The sequence below is a fragment of the Dermacentor variabilis genome, chromosome 7 (genome assembly GCF_050947875.1).
Source record: "Dermacentor variabilis isolate Ectoservices chromosome 7, ASM5094787v1, whole genome shotgun sequence".
Lineage (NCBI taxonomy): Eukaryota > Metazoa > Arthropoda > Arachnida > Ixodida > Ixodidae > Dermacentor > Dermacentor variabilis.
Genome location: NC_134574.1, coordinates 100,497,076 through 100,523,542, shown reverse-complemented (window position 1 = coordinate 100,523,542; position 26,467 = coordinate 100,497,076). Strand labels below are relative to the sequence as shown.

Below are 26,467 nucleotides of genomic sequence, written 5' to 3'. Positions count from 1 at the left end.
CTCTCGGGAAGATGGAAATAAAACAAGATACATAAATGTGTTTTTCCGAGCGCGAAAGAAGCCCGAGGGTACACTCTAAGTGGCTCGAGTGGCCAGTCGCGCTGCAATATTGCGTGTTTTTGCGGACTACTTTCACTCTCTAAAAAACAGTTTAATGTAGCGCGTAAGACCAAGTGAAAACACTATAGGAAGTTTTTCATGTTGCTCTACAATTTTTTTACTGGGACTTTTCATATAATTAAATACTTGAAAAGTTGATAAAAATTACGACTAATTATCTAATTATAGGCGCAATGCAAGAAAATCCAAGCGACGGCAAAGAACATTACCTTGGTTCTGCGCAGCTACGAGGCATTTGCATATTCTTAATGTTAGGCTCAAGTTACGTGGAGTACCCTCTATATAACGCAACATCCGGTGCACTGCTCCGGACCACCGCCAGTTGCACGTAGCTCCTTGAAGAAGCAAGACGTTTGTCGCGTGAGCTCCTTAACAAATAATATAATAATATTTGGGGTTTTACGTGCCAAAACCACTTTCTGATTATGAGGCACGCTGTAGTGGAGGACTCCGGAAATTTTGACCACCTGGGGTTCTTTAACGTGCACCTAAATCTAAGCACACGGGTGTTTTCGCATTTCGCCCCCATCGAAATGCGGCCCCCGTGGCCGGGATTCGATCCCGCGACCTAGCTCCTTAACAAGACTTTACAACGTGGTGAACTCGGTGTAAATTATCGATCTGAGACCTCAAAAAGGCATGACGTAATGTTAACCACGTTTCTCTCGCATTTACCTCTAATTCACCACTGAAATTTTTTTTACATTTTTTTTTTCGCGTATCGCGTTCGCAGTTCTCCCCGTGCGTGATTGGTGGCGAGCGTTCGCACGAGGCGTCCGTCTTCTTCACCGGTTGGAACGTGCTCCGCTGCGTCAGCGTCGCGGCAGACCTCATCGACCGAACGTCGAGCGCGCCGAGCGAGGCCCGCAAGCACGTCCTGCACGCTCTGGCCTACTTGCTCTACTTCCCGGCTCTCATTACGGGTCCGCTGACCAACTACGACGACTTCATGAAGGAGGTACTGGCCTGCACTACGACTCTTGTCGTTTATAAAGCAGAATATGTGCAATGGCCTAGAAATGTTATCATTATTTGTTTACTATACCCGCAGCTATTGCTGCCTTAACATTGGATCTTATACTGTCCTGTGACTGGCGCAGCATAGCCTTAGTCGCTTTGCGCCATTATACCCGAATTTCCTAACTAACTAGCCATCCACAGCGACAGATTTCGAGCCTTTTTACAGCCATGTCCCGTATACCATGAGGAATGAATTGTCTACACCGTTAACATTACCTTTTTTATGGCGTTCTTTGGCCATACCTGGCCCTTGCGCCACAAAACACATAATAATAATAATAATAATAATAATAATAATAATAATAATAATAATAATAATAATAATAATAATAATAATAATAATAATAATAATAATAATAATAATAATAATAATTTATTTATTTACGTAAGTAATCTTAAGACCTGATGTTTGCATATTAGGAACGGGCATTTTTATGTCTACATATTCGAGGAGGTACTTTTTTAATACAGAGAAAGTTTATGAATATGTTGGTTGGTGAATGGGTCAGTTGAATGCGTCCATTTGGAACAGCTTATCGGCTCCCATCAAGGGTAAGAGGATGAAAAGAATAAATGCCGCAACGTCGTGCAGTGATTGAACTTCACGACAAGGAGCAGGTTCGCATACTTCTGCTGCCTCTCCTGAGTCATTACCCGTTCGAAATTGGTTCGAGCGCTACGAGGTGTTTACGGCTGAATTATTAGGGTTTTACGTGCCAAAAGCAGGATTTGATTATGAGGCACACCGTAGTGGGGGAACTCCGGATTAATTTTGACCACCAGGGGATCTCTAACGCGCCCCCAATGCACGAGACACGGGCGTTTTGTGGATTTCGCCCCCACCGAAAGGCAAAAATCGGGAGTTGATCCCACGACCTCGTGCTTAGCATCGCAACATCATAGCCGCTTAGCCACCACCATAGGTATGAGATGTTTATTTAGTGCCCGCTAATCGCCCGGGCTTCGCGCCAAAGACATCTATCTATCTATCTATCTATCTATCTATCTATCTATCTATCTATCTATCTATCTATCTATCTATCTATCTATCTATCTATCTATCTATCTATCTATCTATCTATCTATCTATCTGTAAAATATATATATATGTATGTATAACGTCTGTCTGTTTAATCCTATAGGTTCGGAAGAAACAATTATTCAGGGATTAAAAGAGGACCGGGCAGTGAGGACGGCATAAGCCCGTATGTTTCCCTCTCTCTGAATAGCATCGATACGCATTCTCGCGATGGCAGGTCCACGGACTTCCCACCTTGCGCAAGGCAGCAGATTGCCATCGCCTGTGCAGTTTGAATGTGTTTACCCTACTGCAGTTGTATGCGAGGAACCCGCGCCAGCACTGGTCACAGCCGATTTTCAGGCGCCGCCCTTTGTTTGAAAAGTGACCGCTTCTTAGCCATGTGGTGCAGATCGATTGAGCGTATAACCGAAGAACGCGTTTGCAGCGTCACGACGAACAGAATTCTCCAGTTTGGAGTTGACCCTGCAGCTCAAAGTATTGACACGCGTACAATTTTCCTCACCGGCCTATGTAGCAGCTGTTAAAGGATGAGCGCTCCGCGAAACACCGGCTATCGTCGTGCTTTGAATGTTGCTTTTCTTGTCATCTTTTTTCTCACGGCACAAGTTCGCCTTATACAGAAATGAAAAAAGAAAGAAACTAGGTAGATTCGCCATCTGACAGTTTTCGCACCGTCACTATGCAACGTGACGCATATAGATAACCGCCGAAGCTGCTTTTTTTTTTTTGTACGCGCAGCCCTACCGTCCACCAGCGTGGAACAGCAAGCGCCTCCTGCACTTCCTCCTGGGGTGCGCCCGCCTGGCCCTGGGCTACGGCGCCATGGAGGCGTTCCTGCGGGTGTCGTACGTGCACAGCGCCGCGCTGGCTCCGCGCTGGTTCCACGCGCAGTCCGGCTGGACGCTGGCGGGCATCGTGTACCTGAGTGCCCTGCAGTTCTACCTCAAGTACAACTTCGCGTACGGCGTCCCGTCACTGTTCTTCTGGCTCGACGGCGTCTACACGGGGCCCGAGCTCAGGCCCCGGTGCTCGGTGCGACTCCACACAGCGGCGAACATCTGGCGGTCAGTATTCATATATATATGAGATTCCGTAACTAACTCCTTTATGCAAAAAAAGAGGTAAGGCGTGCTGTAGACAGGAAACAAGAGTAGAGAAGTGGACAACACGAACGCCGTCGCTGAGGAAAATCCTTGGTAAACCTTAATCCTCCTCCATAAAGCTTAAATTGCTCATTTACTGAGGTAGCAGCGGAATCGAATTCTTCCCCATTGCAGAAAATCAGGGAATCATCAACGTAACGAAATATATTGATAACGCTGTCACCTAAGGCTTTCTCTAAGCAGCTGTCAACCTTACTCAGGTAAATATTGCTAAGAATAGGGGGCAAACTTTGAGCCAAAACTAATGCCTGATATCTGCAGAAAAACGCCATCTCTCCACCCAATCAGCGTCGACTTCAAGTACATTGAAAGAATTTCTAGAAAAGCTCCCGTAGAAACACCGCAGCTGTCAATAAAAGCCGACTCTTGCAGTTGTTTTTTAATGCACTCATTTACGGAATTTAGCAAACCGTCATGCGGCAAGGAATAATACAGGTCTTCGATATCCATAGTAAAAGCTGTACAATCACCAGGATTTCCCTCTCTCAAATACTGAACTAGTGCCTGAGAATTAAGCAAGCGAAAGGGGTCTGACAAAACTAGTGAAGCTAAGCACTTCGTCGAGAAAACAGTTCTAAGATAAGGGATCTTGCTTTCTTGACATTAGAGACAACCCTGTCAAGGTTACGTCTTCACAGGACGTCAACCACACGTTGCTTAACTGCCGAAGGCTTCAGTTTTACTGGCTGTAACTTCTTTCCTATGGCCGAAATCGCTTTTTCTGAAAACATGTCATCTGGCATAATTACGAAATGACCTTCCATGTCAAATATTACTGGTCTAAGTTTATGCTCCGCAAGGTAATTAACCACTTCTCTACTCTTGTGTCCTGTCCGCACGCCTCATCTCTTTTTTGCATAATGAATACTTACGAACCAGCTCAGCTTTCTGTCGTTCTTACTTCTTTAGACATTTATTTTGTGTGTTTGTTTTTCTGTTCTTTCTAAATCATACTGGTTGCTTGTTTTCTTTGCACAGGCATTTCGATATTGCACTGTACAGGTGGATAGTCAAGTAAGTCTTTCTTTTTCCATTACGAAATTATTGTTGAATAATGCAATTTTGACTGTCTTGTTTGTAGATATACTATAATCTTTGACCTCCTTCTGTAGCTATAGAAACATTCGACTTCTCGTGTGTTCATGTTTTATGTAAAAGAAAGCTGTATCTCGTGTCTCGTGTTGTTTGGTTCGGTTTGGTTTGCTTTGATTTGGTTGCCCTCTGGTGGTGGCGCATACCCACTGCGTGCGATTGGACAAGATTTGGATAGTATTAGAAACATGGCTGCTAATGCTGAAGCTGATTAAATTTTCGGGGAAAAATGAAGAAATAGCAGCATGTGATGAACTTAAGAAAACCGCTCTGAAACAACTATAAATTCCTCCACGGCTGAGCAAACATCCCTGTGGTAGTTTCCAGGAGAGGAGACTCCTAGAGAAAGAATATTCACAATGGAATGGAATGAAAAGAATGGAAGAACAAAAGCTTAGACAGTGATATTCGTTTTCAAATATTGCGGTAATTTCGGAGATTGAGAGATCTCCGACGTACCTATCTCGTCGTCAGATTGGAGTGTCTGGCTCAGCCGTTACTTGACACCCCGAAAATTCAGGTTGTTACGAAGTTACCCAGGGTCGGTCTTCCAGTGAAAGCGTAAAATGTCGCCACGGCCAAGTGCGACGCACACAACAGTCACCAATACTTTCAGCACGCACGATCGTCTCAGCCAGTTGACCTGAGCAGCTGTCGGCCGCTGCTGTCTCAGACGAAATCGGTGTTGAACCTTTTCACGACGACAACCATAGGCACCGCCATGCTTGATCACGTGGCGACGCGTCCATTAGTTGCCCCAGCTGCCTCCATTGACTGCGTGTTCACAATGGATGTACATCACGCCCCCGGCGTGGTTCAGCAAACCTTTGATTTGACGCATATCGTAGGCTCACGTGACTCAACGAACGAAGCGTTGGCCGCAGCTTTAGAGGACACGTAAACGCCTTCTGCACTCATTACAGTTCTTCGCTTATACGCGGTGCTATTACTGTAAGCGGGGTTCGAAATGTATTTCAAGCTGCCCCAAACTTTTCGCTTGTGAATTAAATGAGCAATATAGCGTCTTTTGTTCTTCACTTTTTTTTATTTACCAATCACTCTGAAGCAGCAACTTGTTATATTTCTGATTCAGAAACGTTGATTCGTGCGGTCGCTATCTCATTGTTTATTCTCTGTTTAATCGCTCGCAGGTGTGATCAGTTGCGATAGATCCGTTCTTGCTGCGCACATTTGAGGCTTGGAACGTAGATGTTCTGTACTTCGTAATAGCTTGCAGCAAAGACGTATCATGACTAGTCACTTGCTTACTCTATGGACAACCACAAGACGTTCGGCTTCGAACTTTCGTGTTCTGTCAGTTTAATCGTCACCCAAGCTTTAGCACACCGATTCCATTCATCTGTCCTTGATTAGTGAGCTAAAAAGTGGGCGTAAGTTTGAGCCTGTGATGGAGTGGATGTGTCAAGATAACGTCCAGGGAACTTACTATGCCAGGAAACGACTTTACCCTTTTGTCACAATGTAACCAGCGGCGCTCATCTTGCCGACGTTATGGAATTGAAGTTCTTTCTTTGGAGGTTGGCGATACAACGTTCTATAGAATTAACGAGAAGGTGGCCGGCCTTGTTGTGAAAACTAATAAGAGGTACAAATTGAAGGTCGTACAGGTCTACGCCCCTACATCCACTCATGATGACCAGGAAGTCGAAAGCTTCTATGAAGACGTGGAATCGGCGATGGGTAAAGTCAAACCGTAAAATACGCTATACTGATGGACGACTTCAATGCCACGGTAGGCAATAAGTAGACTGGAGACAAGGCAGTGCGGGAATATGGCATAGGCTCTAGGAATAGCAGGGGAGAGTTATTAGTAGAACTTGCAAAACATAATAATATGCGGATAATGAATACCTTCTTCCGCAAGCGGGATAGCCGAAAGTGGACGTGGAGGAGCCCGAATGGCGAGACTAGAAATGAAATAGACTTTATACTCTGCGCTAACCCTGGCATCATACAAGATGTGGACGTGCTCGGCAAGGTGCGCTGCAGTGACCATAGGATGGTAAGAACTCGAATTAGCCTAGATTTGAGGAGGAAACGGAAGAAACTGGTACATAAGAAGCCGATCAATGAGTTAGCGGTAAGAGAAAAATAGAGGAATTCCAGATCAAGCTACAGAACAGGTATTCGGCTTTAACTCAGGAAGAGGACCTTAGTGTTGAAGCAATGAACGACAATCTTGTGGGCATTATTAAGGAGTGTGCAATAGAAGTCGGTGGCATTTCCGTTAGACAGGATACCAGTAAGCTATCGCAGGAGACGAAATATCTGATCAAGAAACGCCAATGTATGAAAACCTCTAACCCCACAGCTAGAATAGAACTGGCACAACTTTCGAAGTTAATCAACAAGCGTAAAAAAGCTGACATAAGGAAATATAATATGGATAGAATTTAACATGCTCTCAAGAACGGAGGAAGCCTAAAAGCAGTGAAGAAGAAACTAGGAATAGGCAAGAATCAGATGTATGCGTTAAGAGACAAAGCCGCAAATATCATTACTAATATGGATGAGATAGTTCAAGTGGCTGAGGAGTTCTATAGAGATTTATACAGTACCAGTGGCATCCACAACGATAATGGAAGAGAGAACAGTCTAGAGGAATTTGAAATCCCACAAGTAACGCCGGAAGAAGTAAAGAAAGCCTTGGGAGTTATGCAAAGGGGGAAGGCAGCTCGGGATGATCAGGTAACAGCAGATTTGTTGAAGGATGGTGGGCAGATTGTTCTAGAAAAACTGACCACCCTGTATACGCAATGCCTCATGACCTTGAGGGTACCGGAATCTTGGAAGAATGCTAACATAATCCTAATCCATAAGAAAGGGGGCGCCAATGACTTGAAAAATTATAGACCGTTCAGGTTACTGTCCGTTGCCTACAAAGTATTTACTAAGGTAATCGCACATAGAATCAGGAACACCTTAGATTTCGGTCAACCAAAGGGCCAGGCAGGATTCCGCAAAAGCTAATCAACAATAGACCATATTCACACTATCAATCAGGTGATAGAGAAATGTGCGGAATATAACCAACCCTTAGATATAGCTTTCATTGATTACGAGAAAGCGTTTGATTCCGTCAAAACATCAGCAGTCATAGAGGAATTACGGAATCAGGGTGTAGACCAGCCGTATGTAAAAATACTGAAAGATATCTATAACGGCTCCACAGCCACCGTAGTTCTCCATAAAGCAAGACAAGATCTCAGTAACGAAAGGCGTCAGGCAAGCAGATACGATCTCTCCAATGCTATTCACAGCGTGTTTACACGAGGTATTCAGAGACCTGGATTGGGAAGAATTGGCGATAAGAGCTAATGGAGAATACCTTAGTAACTTGCGATTTCTTGATGATATTGCCTTGCTTAGTAACTCAGCGGTCCAATTGCAATGCATGCTCACTGACCTGGAGAGGCAAAGCAGAAGGGTGGGTCTAAAAATTAATCTGCAGAAAACTGAAGTAATGTTTAACAGTCTCGGGAAGAGAACAGCAGTTTGGGATAGGTAGCGAGGCACTGGAAGTGGTAAGGGAATAGATCTACTTAGGGCAGGTAGTGACGACGGATCCGCATCATGAGACGGAAATAATCAGAAGAATAAGAATGGGCTGGGGTGCGTTTGGCAGGCATTCTCAGATCATGAACAGCAGGTTGCCATTATCCCTCAAGAGAAAAGTTTATGATAGCTGTGTCTTACCAGTACTCACCTACGGGGCAGAGACCTGGAGGCTTACGAAAAGGGTTCTACTTAAATTGAGGACGACGCAGCGAGCTATGGAAAGAAGAATGATGGGTGTAACGTTAAGGGATAAGAAAATAACAGATTGGGTGAGGGAACAAACGCGAGTTAATGACATCTTAATTGAAATCAAGAAAAGTAAATGGGCATGGGTAGGACACGTAATGAGGAGGGAACATGACCGATGGTAATGAAGGGTTACGGAATGGATTCCAAGGGAAGGGAAGCGTAGCAGAGTGCCGCAGAAAGTTAGGTGGGCGGATGAGATTGAGAAGTTTTCAGGGACAACATGGCCACAATTAGTACATGACCGGGTTAGTTGGAGAAGTATGGGAGATGCCTTTGCCCTGCAGTGGGCGTAACCAGCCTGATGATGATGATGCTGCTGCTGCTGCTGATGATGATGATGGTGATGATGATGATACTACAACGTTGGTGGGTGAACGAATATGTTATGCTCGAGGAATGCCACGCATTGCGAAGGGCCGGCAACACAGGGAGTCCTTGTGCAGCAGCAGTCCGCAGACTTGGTCACACAGACACATTCCGTTCTTCTGCGTGTCAGTAACTAATCTTGGAGCCAGGTTCTGCACAGGTCTTCTCTCGTCCGTTTCACATTTTGTAGTTTGCATGAAGCACAGTGCGTTATCGATCACCCAGTTGCATTTCCGACAGCCGATCGCACAGTCGCAAGGTAAAAGCTGTAAAGCATGGTTTCGCATTCTTTAGCTTTTACACGCTCGCGCCTGAGGCAATACGCGGCGCGCCGCCGGTAGCGCCATCTCGTTTTTGTAGAGCAAAGTACTCCCCGAAAAATGACCCATGGACTGTCAAACTGTGGTTAGGGAAAGCGAAAGTGCGTTCGCTTCACGTTGCTGCAATAAAAGCTGTTTTATTTTAATATTGTTTTAGTTATAAAAATACTGCAACAGTAAAAACAAGTGATACATTTTAGTTGACACGATTTGATCTTTTACGCTTTGTTTAAACAGCCGGCCGCTGCCAGGGTGGCGCGGCGGACTTCGAAAACGAAACTATAGCGTTTGCTTTCCGCTAGTTTTCGCTATGCGTACATGCATTAATGTTACCCAGGGGATGTAGAAGTTGTAATCGCTGCGGCGCAGAAACCTAACCATTTCATAAAATTACGCGCGGAATAGTTGCCTTTTTATTTATTTCAATATCTTCATGCCCCAAACGTAAAGGAGTGGGGAACAACGTGCTCATTGAAGAAGAACAAATTATTGCGGCTGCTAATAGTACGGATAACAGTCAACTGCAGATTTAAATGCACTTACGTCGGTCAGTCGGGCAAGAGAGAATAAAATCAAACCCAATTCTACGCCTCGCGGTTAGTTGTATGGCATTTGTGTAACCGCTTCACCAAAGCTTCCCTTCACATGCGCATTGTATCTAAATAACGTTTTACCAAGGACATAAATATCCGGATTTCTGACCCTGGAATACACATTTATTTGATTTGGAGTCTGTCTCCCCGGCCCCTCTGTTGCTCAGGTACCTCTACAAAGCGGTGATCGCGGGCCGCTGGACAGCGTGGTGGCGTTTTCTGGGAACCAGCGCCAGCTTCACCTTCGTGCTCCTCTGGCACACGGTGCAGCCGCACATGCTCCTCTGGACGACGACCAACTACCTGCTGGTCATGGCGGAGATGCTTTGCGCCGGGATCGCCGCCACGGCTCCCGTGCGGTCCTGGCTCGTAGGTGTCGTTCTACGTCGACGGCTTCGCTGTGTTGCTCCTGGTTATTTTTATTCGGTTACGCGTTGCGCCTAAAACTTCTTCGCCGCTTCCGGGGCATCGCAACCGGATCCCGATGTCGTCAACCGAGGTTGTTTAGCCTTTGTCAGACCGCGTACATTATCTGTGTCTCGCCAACATAGGCCGTCTATAGTCTCACTCGCCCAGTCAAATTTACTTTTCACACATTATCAGTGCATTTGTCCACGCAATAGATGCCCACAGGCAAGTGATGTTCACAGTGGTTGATAGCCTGGACAACTTTCCACTATCAGAACAAAAACGAAAAATTCTTGGCCAGGGCTCCAAAAGGAGCTTCGCGCAGAATTCTATATTCGCGTTACTAAATTTCTTGAGGCCTACGGACTTTCATGATAGACTTTAAGAGCGCTGCCTGCTGCCGCTAAATAGTGGGCACGGATTACTCTGTGGTCATCTCTTCGTCCCTGTATGTCCCCGTATGACATCTTTATCTTTTTATTGTGATTAGCAAATATGCGGACACAGGAGGCGCATTTGCGCCGTCGCCGTTGGCGCCGTCGTGCTTTCATCGCATCGACGCGCAGGCAGGGCCTGCGCGTTGACGGTCTTGAAAGCATCGCAGCGTCTTAAAAAGAATCGCAGTGAGTTTGACTTCGAAAGTGACGAAGCCAAGCGAACGCACTGTCACGCTCCACTCAATGGGCTGTGCCGAAGCCAGGGAAACATTTTGGTTTCCTGCTGCCTGCTGACAGTGGCGTTGAACGGTCGCATATTCGCGTTCCTGCTAAGTAGCTCTGGGCATACTACACCGTGAAGCGCACACAGTGGTCTCAGCGTAACGGGCACAACATCTGTCTAAATATTTTTTTAACCCCGTATCCGTTTCCCACGTTCCGGGTTCCCGAGCAGAACTGCTTTTGGGTAACGACCCTGCTTGCCTATCAGTTTTTTTTTCTCTCTCTCTTTCTCTCTAGTCAGACTCGCTCGCGTGGATCGCTGCCTAACGAATTGCTTGAAAAGGATGAAAAAAAAAAAGATGGTTTAGCTGTCACATCTGAAATTGGAGCCTGATCGAAGATCAAGAAACTATATCCAAAAGAAAAGAGAAAATAAGTAAAGCGCAAGGACAGAGAGGGAGAGAATTGCACTTCCGGGAAAGAGGAAGTAAAAAAAAATTAATTCTGCGGTTTTACTTGCCAAAACCACGATTTCATTATGATGCACGCCGTAGTGGAGGACTCCAAAAATTTCGACCGCCTGGGGTTCTTTGACTTGCACCTAAATCTAAGTACACGGGAGTTTTCGCATTGCGCCCCCATCGACATGCGGCCGACGTGGCCGAGATTCGACCGTGCGACCTCGTGCTTTGCAGGCCAACAGGAAAGAGGAAGTAGAAAAGACGCATTTCTGCGGCGTCTAAATCCCACCCTTATTCATAACGTTACGCAACTACAGACAACTAAACGACTATGTGCCGGTGAGTATGCACACGTGCTACCAGTGCCCATCTCTATAGTCACAGCAGTAATTGTGAAGCGTTGCGAGTCAGTGGCGCAACTCCCACCCTGGTGGAATGGCCAGAAATTGCGTAATCGAAGAGAACAAAATGAGAATTACAAAACAACTGAAACAAAAGTTCTGAATAGGTTAATTGCATTTAAAAGAAAAAGAAAGGTTTTAAGAGTGATATTTACTGAAAACGAAACAAATTGATCCAATACACAAAAAATGTAAACAGCTAGCCGTGACGGGTTCGCCTTATCAGTTATGGCAAATGGCCTCCTTCACCAATGGCAGCAATTGTTCTTACCAGTGTTCATTTCCTACGAGGTGGTGTCTCAGTTGCTGTATACTGGACGTTGTAGGCGCACGAGAATAGTCATATCATTCTTGCAGACACGCCTGTAGAGAACACGTTACTCTATTAAAACATGTTTACTACCTTTGAAGGAAGAAATATGCGAAGTTGTCGTGTCGTACGCTGCTGTCTATATTTGTGGATAATTCTTCGATGGAATGTTAACGATTAAGCCGGTTCAGTCGTGCCCCGTAAGAGACAAAATGTAAGGAGGGATAAAAGAAAGCTGAGAGGATAACCACGGATGAGCCCGATTGGCTACCCTGTACAGAGAAGGGGTGGCAAATGGTGAACAGAAAAGAAAATGAAAAAAAAAAAGCCGGAAGGGTAAAGCACTGATAGCGACAACAAGGTTGAGCGTTTCGCTCAAACTCATCGCACAATGTTCAAACTATATACTCGAGTGTTACTGTACGTGAATGTGAAATACGTGGTTGCAACAAAATTTCAGGCACATTTGAACGCCTTAACACACCGTGTAGTGTCTGTAATGGCATCGCAACTTCCTGTAAAGAGCCGCGTGCCAGCGCAATTACATCGCTTTCTGCTTATGATCATTAATATTATTTTGCGCTAATCAACAGGCCGAGTATACTTCAAATAAAAGGCATGCGCTATGATGGAAATGGGTTGTGACTTTTGTGTGTGCGCTGCAATCTCCAAGCAATTTCTGAGGAATCTTTCAGGTAAGAAACTGAGACCTGGTTAGGGTAACACTGGTGGTTGAATAGTACAGCATCTATTTTTGCCCATACGGCGCTAACATTCAGCTTGCATAAACTGAAATATATGCCAAGCATAATATGTACTGCGATGGCGTAAAGCCGTCCTCAGTGTCCATGTAATTGTTATCGCAGCTTGCGAAGTGTCGATACGCACGGGAGTCGTGATCGAATTCTCCCCGAAGTGTCACAGTCGTCCTGTCTGGTTGCCTTCAGAAATCGCAGAAGTGCTCTTGGGCCATTTTGCAGTTTTAATGTGCAATGCCATTGTCGCAAGACCTTTATCGGTGGACAGAGTCTTTAGCCTTGACAAATTGGTACGGAGAACAAGCCTTCTTTCTTCTTCGAGTGTGTGGTTTATTCGCAGACAATTTTTTTTTAAATTCAACTGTTTTTGAAAGGAACAGCTTTATTTAAAATAGGGCTGCAATTCCAAAAGATGGCACATGTCTGCCATGTTCTCTCACTGGCGTCCGCGGTAAGCTTTTTTTTTTTTTTTTTACACATTCTTCACCTGCAATAACAGTGTGACAATTAAGAGAATCTCGCCTAGAACGTTGCTCGTTCATAAAACGTGAGAATTCGTGGGCAACGAAAACAGCGAGGCTGTTACATAAAAACATTTCTTGATAGCCTCTGTCACACAAGATAAATTGTGGTTCGCCTTCTGAAATTCGTTTGTTGCTGCGGCTATGATGGACCCGACTCGTGGCTACAACGAAGGCATTTCGACAAGCAATCATCGCTGAAATGCGTGGTAGTCTCGCTGAACTAAACTGTACGCTGCAAGAGTTTATCAGGTGCTTGTTATCTTATTCCACATAGACACATATTTAGTGGAACTTACGTAGAACTATATTAAGCGTATAGGGTACCTCCAGTGGACGTTCATCATGACGTCAGCTGTGGCTATCGGACGTTACGGCCAACAACGCAGCCGCGGCCAGTAGCATAACTTTAACAAAGTCTACTTCAATTTATTTCCCTGTGACGTGGCACCGTAATCATAAAATAACTGTTTAAATCGCAGACGACGCGATGTGGACCGGTCAGAGAGTCGGTACTCAAGGGCGTGCTCTGTGCGGTCAATCTGGTCGGGGCGTACGGCAGTTGTTTCTTCTTCTTGACGGACTTCGACATTGCGAGTGGCGCAGTCAGAAAGCTGCTTGGTAAGTGTGTTACGCTAGCACAACCGTCTATGTGGGATGACACAAAGTAAAAAATCTGTCCGTAATTAAGAACAAGCAATCGAGCTACATAAAACTGGGGAAGGATAGGACTGGGGATCAATGGCGACCACGGTGGAAGAACACGGGAGGGGTAGGAACTGGTTTTCGAGTGAGAGAGCAGACGCTATCCGTCGGAGTCCCGCCGGCTTGGCGTATACGCGCATAAGGAATGTACGCCAAAGTATGCTAAGGAATGAACGCGTTTCGAAGCTTATTTCGTGCGTTTTATCTCTCTTTTCGAATGCTGTTTATGGGCTCTTCACGCTGGGAGAAAACGTCGAAGCGGATGTAGGCGAATATAAATGGGGCGTCAAAACAACCAGTAACAGCAACAACAACAAAACTGCATATAATCCAGGTGGCTGCTCCATATACCCTTTATGCAATAGCGACGACCGCGAAGTGAAGCTAGAAACACAATTTCGTAGCAGTCAACCGCCTATGCAAGGCCTTTAGTCCAATGACAGTGCCGGGGAATCACAAAAAAAGGCCACATTCTTAGTTCCTCACGCATTGTAATACACGTAGATACCACACGTACGACGCCGTCTTCGGCGTGATCTTGTGCTGCTGCAAGGCGAAGCAAACGGCGCTCTGCGCAATTGTTTATGAGGAGACGGCCTTTCTTTGAAAGGATTGTAACAGCCACATACGTAGAAATTTTACTTATTGCGTCCAATAGAGGCTCCCGCAGCTTAGATACCTCGAAAGAGCCTGTTCGGCATTTACTAGTTTTCAGTACTATACCCGTATAGTCTACCACGTATTGTTGCATAGATTTGAACACCTGCATGATGGGAAATCACCGTTCGGTGTTGTACGAGGCATTGTCTCAAATGTCTTCTTTAGTTAATAGTAACTAAGTGTCCGTCGCCAATCAAGGTGTACAGTGTCATATTTTACTAGCTATGGCTTCGCGCCCAACGTTTTATTAATCATGCATGGTTACTCACACAGTTTCTAGGAGGGTGAGCCTGTCGTTACGAGGTTGTACACATGCAGCAATGAAATTAGCCCGTTCAAGCATCTTTCTTATCGATGCCAAAGATTGTACTCAGAAGTAATATTGTCACGTGGTAGTGACGGTCAGGAGCACAGTAGCAAAACTGTAAATGGCGAAACTAACTCTTTAATGGGCAAACCTGTGCCCTTAAAAACAGGCTACACTCAAAGCACAACGACAGCGGTGAACACAGTCGGCGATCGCCGCTAAATATCAGTGGGTCAAGCGTGTATCAGCTTTATACATGAGTCGTACAAGGTTTAAGAGTAATCGCTGATGCCCGCGTGTGTTCTAGAAAGTACTATACAATTTATTCGCTCATACATGCAATCAGATTGCACAGAGTACGGCGACGACAGACAACGGATACAACCGTCGATAACATTCGAGAAACTTCCGACGCATGCAGGCGCGTCCTGCGCAGAGCGATCACATTCTTTAGATGGTGAAACGCGGTTACCCGAGAAAGATAAACAAGTACACGTGTCAGTGCCAATAGTGTTAGAATTCAACTAGTGTGATTCGATGCGACGACCTAAGACCAGTCATGTGATAAACAGTCATGTGATATATCACATGACTGTTTCGGGGGCACCTACGAGAGTGCAGGCGTTTACTGAACAGAGACAACATGAGTGTTCGCAGATGCACCCAGCGTGCGAACGCTACAGAGAGAGCTGAACAATATGTACAAGAACATTTTGTTTGTGCTGTAGAACACGGGAAAATATATTTACGCATTGTAACGGTATACTAGATGGTGCTGCGCTGTCCATTCATCGCAGAGTACTTGGTACTCGAATTGTTCTTCTCAGACATGGTCTGTCGGCTGAAAGAATCGATCCTTCCTCAGTATTGCACGCACTGTTCAGACTATCATCGTCTTTTGCTACAAAATACAGCAAGAAGTTTTTTTTTTCTTGCGAGACTAGTGCCCCATATCACATCGCAAGACAAATCATTTTCCCCCATTATGCGCTAAAATCTCGGCACATTACTGGTAAAGCGTGCGCAAAACGGCCATATGCTCTCATTTTTCCATTAGCTCAATATAGAAGGCGCCCCCCCTCCCCGCTCCCCATCGCGCCATCTACTGCGCCATCTACCCAAGGCGCGCTGGCAACTATAGCGAGGTATGGACCCTTTCTGTCCACGGCGCCGCCACGCCGCCACACAGCTTGTCATATAATTCCACCAAGACGACCACTATCTTAGCAACCTAGGGTCTGCAGATCACAGTGTCCGATTCAGCAACGATGGGGATGAATTGCAACAGATGAGCGAGGACCGTAGCCGAGAAAATGGTAAAAGCACGATTGAAAATTTGTATGCGGAAGAAAAAGGCAATGTTTAGTAACCTGGCAAGGTAATGACAATTCATGATTTGAAGCCAGCCTCTGGAATATGTGCAAGGGTACGTTTATCTGGGTCAGTCACTCAAAGGCGACCCTGATCGTGAAAACCAAATTTACAAAAGAACAAAAAAATTGGTTGAAGTGCACACGGCAGGCATTACCAAATTGTAACGGATTGCTTGCCACTAAACCTAGGAAAGCGACAATTATTGCATCCTGCGGGCGCTAACATATCGGGAAGAAACTCGGAGGTTAACAATGAAGCTCGAGATCAAGTTAAGGACCACGCAAGGAGCGACGGAACGAGAAGCGTTAGGCAAGACAAGAAGAGAGCTGTGTAAATTTGGACGCAAACGTGACCAGCACGCATTCCAATTGACAAAAAAAATATGGAGTTCGGTAGCCCATGTAATGCGTACGGTAGATAACCAGTGTTCTATTAGAGATTTAAAATGGGTGCCAAGGAAAGGGAAGCGCAGTCGAGAAATGCAGACAATTAGGTGATGGGATTGAATTAGGAAATTCCCCGGCGGAACTTGGAATAGGCTAGCGCAGGACAGGGGTGATTAGAGATGGCGGATCCTTTGTCCTGCAGTGGAGCTAAATAACTACACTCATGGTCATATCCTGAAAATACTGACGATGAAAGAAAATTATCAGGCCAACGTATAACGCTAAAATACACTTCCAGAGACTTCACAGCTCTTATTTAGCTCCAGAAAACGGATTATTTGCAGACACAATCGCGACTGAAGGGGTCGCGTTTCTGACTCGCGATTCAGATTGCTCGCCACGTGCGAGGCAGTCTGACGCTTCAACAAATCATCGCCGAAAACAAAATTGCCGGACCCCCCCGAGGCGTCCTCAACGCTACCGTCCTGAGTTCTTTTTTTTTTCCTTCTAAGAATCGAATAGAAGTCACAAGTAGCATTTAACCTCGCTGTATACCGCAATGTAACTATATATTTATAGTGGTTCAGCCACTAGGGACGCAGCTTTTATAAGGCAGTGCGACGACGTTGGGCTAGATCTTGAATGTCTCTGCAGAGTCTCAATTGTCATGTTCAATATGTGCAGCTTCAGTTTCTCTGTATATCTAAAGCTCTGATCTCGGTACAATCCGCCCCTTTCATGGCGTGACGGTGCATGCGCCCTGCCCTGTCGGATTAGTCGAGAAACGTTGTGGAAGGGTCGCGTGCGGAAAGTCCCCCGAAAAAAAAAATAAACTCATGGACGTGCGCTGTTGCAAACACTCGTGTCATGTACCGCCTTGAAACGTGGTAGATGAACGTCGGTGTGGTGCCGAAAACGCAACGTAAGACTGCAACTCGACTATAAGAGAGAAAGCGGCCAGGGCATCGTCCGAGTTGTCCGGACGGCACCGTGAGCCAGGTAGTTGCCGATTTTCATTGATGGCTAGCAAATTTAACAAAAAACTCGTGCGTCACACTTGGGCGACACTTAGGTACATCCCGTTGCTGACGAAGTCTTCTTGCAGCCTCGGTCCTCAGTTGCTGGTGGTGGCAGCGCGTGCCTGACTGCACGTACTCGTAAGGCGCGGCAACGCTAGGTCGATGCGAGACCGACAAGACGGTCACTCCAAGGATTGACCGACTATTCATTACAGTGCGTCACCGAAAGCATTTTATACGTGGCCGACAACGGCGCAACCGACGAGCCTGAGTTGTGCTGCGACGGGCTTTCTTGTCGATGGTACCGGCAAAATCAGCGTACCGACCGTCGTTCGACCGAACCCCGCGCGATCAGCCGTCGAACAGACAACACGATAGCGGCAGCGTGTTCGCTTGCATATATAATTATTCGTGCTCAAAATGAGTCAAACACGCGTACCGAGTTGAAATGCACAAGCTTTAGCCCTCTCAAGCCGTGCCCATGAAGTTTTCGAAGGTTAACCTGGCGCCGTCGAATTCGTGACCCGCTACCGGACGTCCTGTGTCGGTATGGTTTCAGAACATGCCCAGCTCAACTGGCTCAAGGTGCACATCGAGGCCAGTGACATGTACACCCACAATATGATTGGTTTCAGAGCCGGCTTCTCGACACAAGACGCCATGAAGCTGATAAAGCGTCCGATCATCGACCGGGGCACGGGAGATACCAGAGCCATCCTTGGATTAGAGCTGCAGAAGGCATTCGACAATATCTCACACGAATTCATTCCCCAGTATATTGCCAGCCTCGGGCTCGGGATGAGGGCCTACGACTTCGTCCGATCCTTCCTTAGCCAGAGAACTTCCAAGCTCAAGATCGAAGGATACCTCTCGCAAGAGATCACCCTCGGTTCATGTGGCACGCCTCAGGGCTCAGTCATCTCGCCAACATTATTTAACATCGCAATGATCGGTCTTTCCAAGGAGCTCACGAAGATTCAAGGAATCAACCATATTATCTACGCAGGTGGCATCACCATCTGGTGCGTCGGCGGGAGTGACGGCCAAGTTGAGGCCGCCATGCAGAGCGCCATCAATGCGACCGAGCGCTTCCTCCACCTTACTTGGCTCATATGTTCTCCATCGAAATCTGAGCTACTTTTCTACAAGAAAAGATCCATAGGCGGCGGCCATCGTGATAGGAAACCGGCGTCCGAAAGCGAAATACGGCTCTTCACTGGTGACGGGTCCCAGAGTGGACTCGCTCCGAATATTGGGGATGTATATCGTGTCTAACGGTACCAATGGAACCGCACTCAGAAAGATCACCGCCAAGACGGAGAGTGCTCTCGGCCTTATTCGGAGGATCGCCAACAGGCACCGGGGAATCAAGCTAGACAATCTCATCCGCATTATACATGCTTTTGTTCTGTGCCACGTTTCATACTCGGCGGCCATGCATAATTGGCATGTTGCAGAGAGGAACAAGCTCAATTCCCTCATCAGAAAGATCTTTAAGCTTGCCCTCGGCTTACCTGCAAGCACCCACACCGAAAACCTGCTGAATCTCGCAGTCCACAACACGCTCGAAGAAATTATCGAGGCACAAGAGCGTTCACAGCTGCTCAGGCTATCCGGCACCCCGACAGGCCGCAAGATACTCGACGAGATGGGCCTCAATCCTGTCGACCAGTGCCCCGACGCCGTGCGGATTCCCAGCGACATCAGGTCTCAACGGCACATCGCGCCCCTTCCCCGCAATATGCACCCCGCAAACAACGTCGACAGACGTCGGGCCAGGGGTACAGCTCTACTCGAGCATGTCCGCAAGAACCACATTGAGGCAAGCTTCGTGGATGCCGCGGCATATTTCCAACAAGAGGCATTCGCCGTCTCCATCGTCGACTCCAATTCCAGGCTCACTTGGTGCGCTACGGTACGCACCTCGAGACCCGTGCTAGCCAAAAAGGTTGCAATCGCGCTGGCTGTGCTCGATGGTCGCAGAGAGACAATATATAGCGATTCCAAGGCAGCCATTAAGGCCTACCAACCCGGGATGGTCTCCCCCCAGGCCCTCCGCATTCTCCAAAGCGCCAGAAGTATCTCCACATTCTCTCACTTGGTTTCCCGTTCACTTGGGGTCGACTAAGGGTTCTCCCTCTAACCCTAGCGAGTGCGCGCACGAGGCCATTCGAGGACCTACTGACCACGCCACCTCAGCAGTCCCCCTGCCTCGCGGGGAACCCTTGCTCACGTTTAATGAAATCACCACACAGTGCTACTATCTGTCAAGACGGGTATTCCCCCTCCTGCACCCCGCCTTATGCAGGGCGCATGCGGTGACCGTTCGACATTTACAAGCCCGTGCGTGTCCTAACCTCGCGTTTCTTCATGCCATATACCCTGAAAGATATCCCTGTGCGGGCTGCCCTGCCTATGGACTAAGGGCAACATTGGATCACGTGTTCTGGGAGAGTGAAGCCGTCGGCTCCTCCTTCAGAGAGGACAGGTGGGCTGCGCTCTTGGGCAGCCCCGAACTAAGCGACCAAACCCTGGCCGTCCAGAGTGCCCGCGATCGGGCCGTCAAGCTCGGCTTGGCGGTCCCTACGTGGGACTAGCCGGGTGGCGCGGGGTCTCCCCTGCGTCTTCTTTGGACCGAAATAAAGTTATTTCACTCACTCACCCGCTACCGGCGGAGCTGAACTGAAATGTAAGCAGTTAGGTCGAACGAAGCTGTTTTTATATTTCACTTCTGGCCTTAGAGATTTGAAATCAACTACACTTCACTTCGAACTGCGCGTACACAATAAGCGGCAAGCGGCGACACAGCGCTGTGCCATGATCTGTGCGTCACCGTACCTCTAGGCTGTCGGCTGCCTTCGCTACGTATATGGGTGGGCCTGTACGTGCTGCTTTGCCGACACATTTCTCAATTTCAGGGATCCACTCTTTGCCTCTGCGTCCAGCGGCAAACAAGAGACTGTGTATTCTATATACAGCAGCATAAATAACGACCTCGCTCCGTGTGAGCTATGGCATCCGCGCGTTTTCGGGAGAGAACAACACAGCCTACAAATGAGCACTCATGCGAGCACATTTTTCTCTAGTAATGCTCTATGGCACGCTAAAACTGTAAGTCTGATGGAGTTAAAGAAAAGCGAGAATCAGTTAATTAACAGCCCGTAATATATGTACCTGGATCACATTTTCCGTTGTTTAAGCTTGGTTCGGCCGCTCATATTTACTTGTCTCGGGGTGTAACAACACGGCACATATGCGCAGATATGCATGTTTTGCTATGTTTTGACACTATTGCATATCAGCGAGGCACCTTTTCCACAATGTTTGACGATAACAGCGATCTGTGGCTGTAGACGTCGATGTACACAAATGCACGCCTTTGATAAATCCGATGCAGAAGGCTGCGCTCGAAGACTTCTTCAATATGCCAAATGTGTAAATAATGTGCAAAAAGGATACAGAAAGCAATGTCCAAGTGCAGAAATCAGTGACAAATTCAAAGACAGCTGTGTCGCCTAACGGAACTAAGCGTGCCTTTATCGGCCGCACTGTTAGCGAAACAGCGCACTGAGGCCTGCTCACCCAGCAGTCATTGAGTGCCACATGACTTCCGGAACGACATGCTGTCCCGAAGAGGCCATTAATAATGATTCGCGATCCACGAAACGCAAAACCGACGCTTGCTCAACGTGGGCGCAGGTACGCAAATGAACCGGCGAATGCCCCGGCACCCTTCCAAAATGTTTTCAGCGGCGTGCGGCAGAGGGCAGCACAGAAAGATGAAAAAGGCGGATTGACTTCTTCGTTGTTTTCGAGCATCAGTTTCCATCTCTTTAGCTTCGCCTAAAATTTTTGGTAGTGTCTCTTTGAAGATGCTTTTTTTATGCTTGGCTGATCGTTCACGTCAATGAACAGTTTGGTGGATGATGATGATGATGATGATGATGATGATGATGATGATGATGATGATAGTAGTGTTGGTGGTGGTGGTTTATTGGCATCCCCTTTTTAACGGGGTCATGACAAATACTCACCTAGCCTGTTTGAGTTAATCAGGTACGCTATAGGTGCTTTTCTTTCATCGTTGCACCATCTAGCGGGGGCTTCACGTGATCCTGTGGCACAAAACAGGCCTATAAGAGATAAGGTGAGGGAAAACAAAAATGCAAGTTTTTACTAACGACCACACGAAAGCAGCAACCATAAAGTCCGTGAATTAATTGCTTTTATTTCAGTATAATTGTACAATTTACTATGTGTGAAGGTGAAACTTGCAGTGAGCTTTATATACAGAATTATGAAAAGTGGTAATGACAGCTGAAGAAACTGCAGTTTTGCGGAAGAAAGTGTTAAAATAAGACATTTCGAAGGGCGAGCGGCAAGATCTCGTTTCTTCAATCTTGATTTACATTTCATTTCATTGAGTATATGAATATTATCGCAAACTTACTTTTATGCAGTTTAACTGCCCTGTGCTTGCTATGAAAATTCTTATTGTCTTCATATGGTCGCTGCTAAAACGTACAGATCTAAGCGACTCCTTTAATATCAGCAGAACACGTCGAGACTATACGCTTTATGGATAGATAACAAAACATCCACGTTATATACAAAATATTGCCGTGCGCCGTAGAATGTGATTGATAACAGTAGCGGTAATGCCTGTTGCTTTTTTTCGATTATCACATGCGATCAAATTGAGTGTCCGCCTCGGATTAACTGCAAAACTGCTCACGCAAATGTTCTTGCACCACGTCGACAAAAGGTTTTCTTTTGTAAATAGCACTCGTCACCGGCAGACCACTATTGCGAATTTTCGCGTTCCGCATCAGAATTGGCTCACCACCGGTTCTTACGAACCACGTCGACACACGAAGCGCTTAGTAAACGCCCACCTATGTTCAAATTGGCCACTCCACGACTGGGAAGGCGCGCTGTAGTCTCCGCCGCCACAAAGTATAATAGTTCTATAGTATAATAGTATTCACGAAGCTTTTTCGTGCATAAGTATGTTCAGTGTCAGGATTGGCTGGAATTCGTTCTTACGAACAATCCTAGCGAGAGAAATTTTTTCTCAATACGCGGCCTGGTTTTGAAATCCACCGTCGTGACGGAGGCAGTGGCGTAGATTAATTAGTGTGACCAAGCAGTATAATGGTCGGCCACCTTAGTATATCCCATGCTCAAATGCAAAACTGAGCTCTCTGCAACAGGGTATATCGGAAGAAAAAGAAACTGCTCAGAAAAACAGAAACAATAGCAGTACTTGCAAACTACCGGAAATTTCAAAATGTATGATCGCGGGACCTTTCTCTGTAGAAAATTATGTACGCGAATTTGGCGGAAATATGGCCATGAAAAAACAAACTGCTATTGGCTTACTCAATGCAATCATTGATGTGGCATGCTTATGGGAGCGTTCAAAGGTTTCGAGGGATAACTTTAGTAAATTAGAAAAAAAAGAATGAAATGGCGCGATGAAAGGGACAACACCTAATTCATTATTTCGTTTTTCTTTTCCTTTGCGTGTGACAGTATTTCCTTTCCCACTGCTGCCTATTCTCTTCGGACTTTACTGCAAAGCGCAAGTTGCTATGGACATATTCGAATGGGAAAAAGCACGTACGCCTCAGAAGGCGGGCCGAGATGAAAGTCCACCCCGAACATCGGAGGCACCAAGTTCAACGCCTTGCCCTCGCCGAAAGCATGTTGTTTCAGACACGTAAATAAGCGTTCGTGGTGAGGAAGATAAATCATTGATATCGGGGCTCAAGGTAATTCTGAGTTGGTTGCTTCACTCATTGTCTCCAGAGGAAGGAAAGAGGCACCCGCTATACTGAAACTCGAATCATTCGTGTATAAAGATCATGCGGGCGATGAGAGTTTATACCGCATGCCTGACCGAAGAAATGCCCAGCTTATCATGACTCTCCGCGACTTTTTCTTCGCTCTCCTTCATTGTTACACGGGAAATAAATATTGATTGATTGACGGATTGATTCACTGATTGATTGATTGATTGATTGATTGATTGATTGATTGATTGATTGATTGATTGATTGATTGATTGATTGACTGACTGATTGATTGATTGATTGATTGATTGATTGTGGGTTTGTGATATTAAGCTGACGTGGCCTGCAATCTGGTAATCTATGTACTACATTCACAAGGTTTCTGTGTCGGTACACTGGTATCCTGCCCCCCATATGTTCGCTGGTTCTCGGACTATTTTTCCGAGCAATTCTTTTTGCGTCCCCTCGGTGATGGAGTGGATCGGGTGGCGAGTAAAGGCGCCAATATCCTCATGTTCTGCATATCATTAGCTCGAAAAAAAAATAGAATGCTTCTGACGAAGCAGCAACAGTGACAGGGCGCCATATAATTGAGAAGTCAATAGGTTAAGCAAAGTGTAAATGCATGTGCCCCCTTAGATAGGCATTCGTCGAACGATCCCTGGCGATCGACTCGAATCCAAAGCAGCCGCAACTGCTATCCTGAGACATTGATTATTCAGTCTATGAGCAAAACGAGAACAAGGTGAAAGCAGGAGCCAACGTTTCGACAAGTGGACTTGTCTTCTTCTAGTGACTAGGGACTCTAGTGACTCTAGTGACTTCTAGTGACTAGTGATTCAGTCTAGTGACTTTGCATCGCTTCCGTGCTATCTTCCTGGTAATTAAATGAAAAATGCTGAAGACTGCTTGAAATTTGAAGAATGCGTAAAATTTCTCAATTGGCTTAGAATGGTACCGAAAATTCGAGACAAATATACGGAATAATTCGAAATACATGCGGGAATGTTTAGCTCGAAAACCATCATTGAAAGGGCAGGGTGAGACGACAGCCAATTTATTGTTCCGCACAGGCATCAGCCATCGGCCGCCGCTCCAGCAACGTTCGGCCTTGAGGCCATGAATCGCTTAGCGCTATTTATTTAAACTGAGCAAGAATTGGGGGCGACAGAGACTTGAATGTGTAGGATGAGAATGTGTGTGAACCTAATCCACCTCATCTGTACAACGAGCGCCCTCATTTATACAGCCGTTCGTCATGGACACCTCCTCCGCAAGCCGAGCACAACAAGCTCTACTACCACCTGCGCTGGATTGCCAATTGATAACAGTGACTGCCAAGCTACAACCCCCTGCAGCAACAACACAGAGTCAGACCACCACCGCTGGCACAATGTAACCCGGAATGGTGAGCTTCGATAAGCATGCAAGTCAGCGCTACGGCCTCCCCGCAGGCAAGCGCGACTGACACAGTCGAGCAACTTCACTTTCCATAACAGCGAAGCCAAAGGTGGAATGACAGGTGTGCGTACCGCAAGTTTTCTTTCTATGCCGGGAATCAAGCAGGCGGGCAAGTGGTTGCTCGGCCACTAGCAACATTTCTTTTTGTCCACGCGTACGGAAATACACATTAGTACGCGGTGAAAGTAATCGCAAAACCATTCCCAAGTTATGCGATCGGCGCTGGCGACAAGAATTACGCGGTCGGAACCAACCAGTGGAGTCGCGCAGCAGGTGGCAAACAAGCTCTCTTTTTATGCGAGTACGCATGCAAATTCGTTAACGGAGTTTTTGCACGTGGTACGGTTAACTACGACATCCGCTGCACGGCCTTCTAGCAGCGCTACAAACATACAAAGGCTGTATGATAGAAAAGGTAAAGCCAAACATCTGCATTAAATTAATAAAATCAATCTACATTAGTCTCCTTCAGCAGGTGAGCTTACGCGCTTTTTGGATTGCAGCACAGGCAGAATGAATGAATGAATGAATGAAAGGCACACTTCTAGCGCCTCCGCAGCTGTGGTCAAAGTACTGTGTGGTTTACCCACTCACTCACTGCTCACCGTGATGGATGAAATAGCGCCTGTCTGAGCCGGGCCTGGAGCCGCTGTGACCATTGTTAGCATGCGAGCAAACGCCGATCAGAAGGCACTCAATGGCGGACGCGGTTACGCGGGCTAATATGGCGGCAACCATGGGTATGGTGCTGTGACCGTGCAGCTCGTCGATATTAACACCACGGCACGCACGAAACACAGTCATTAAAAACACCCTCGGACATCTTAAAATGCTTCAAGCGACTTAATGAAATATTACATCGAAGTCATGATTGTTTATGGGTGAAAATGCGGAGGAAATCTGCTATATATATGCGTAGCTGCAGAAGTCCACTCTACACTTTTTGTCCAAGCACTATAAAAGCGTGTCTGATGAAGCTACGTTCTGTCACGTAAAACTGCGAGCGTTGTAACCTTTGTCAGGGCACAAGGGCTGTTTTTATTGTGTTTTGTGAGCAACGTTTGTTATCCCCTGTAGGAGACAGAGTGGCATACCACTTCACAGAAGTCCGGGAAAGACTAGCAGCAAGATGAATGTGCTTTAGTAGACTTCACAGCGCAGCAAGTATGTATTATGGTGAGATTATTTAGTGTGTGAGAATTTAAGAAATACCAGCAAATGGATGCCTCGGGAGAGCGCCTCAGATTATAAGAAAGGGGGTGGTGCAGGTCCTCTAGGGCATAGAAGGGGCAGCGGGGGAATCAAAGCTGGAACCGCGGCAGTCCATTGGTTGAGGCCGTCGAGGTCGGAGCGTATCGGGGCTTGTTCGCATACAACACGGGAATGTGGAAGCCACTGCAAGCCCCCCGATCCACAGACTTGTCCGGGTGTCAGTTTCTGTGTCCCCGTTGGACATTTGGAGTCCTGAAGGCGCCGCCAGAATATACTGAGTGAGGACACGTTGTTTGCAGTTAGTACTAGCGCACATTAACCAGCACCTTCACCGCAGTACATTGTTTATGCTTCGCAGCATGCTTCACGGTGAAGCCATTATGGAACTCCTCAGAGAATCTTGTCGGTACACCTTCGAGGAGCACCTTCAGTTTGAGGAGCCCTTTGTTTGAATTGGCCGTTTAACAACAGCAGGAACCCACAAAG

At 46.6% G+C, this 26,467-nt stretch overlaps 1 protein-coding gene across 1 annotated transcript in view; it reads left to right on the top strand.

Moving 5' to 3' along the window:
• Positions 1–23,508, top strand: part of LOC142586985 (protein-cysteine N-palmitoyltransferase HHAT-like) — a 43,326-nt gene extending 19,818 nt beyond the window's left edge. Inside the window, exons 5-10 of the mRNA XM_075697855.1 lie at positions 854–1,078; positions 2,921–3,246; positions 4,324–4,359; positions 9,712–9,913; positions 13,545–13,683; positions 23,049–23,508. Of these exons, the coding sequence (XP_075553970.1) occupies positions 854–1,078; positions 2,921–3,246; positions 4,324–4,359; positions 9,712–9,913; positions 13,545–13,683; positions 23,049–23,239 (1,119 nt within the window). The 3' untranslated portion in view covers positions 23,240–23,508. The remainder of the gene's footprint in view (positions 1–853; positions 1,079–2,920; positions 3,247–4,323; positions 4,360–9,711; positions 9,914–13,544; positions 13,684–23,048) is intronic.
• The last annotated feature ends 2,959 nt before the right edge of the window (positions 23,509–26,467 follow it).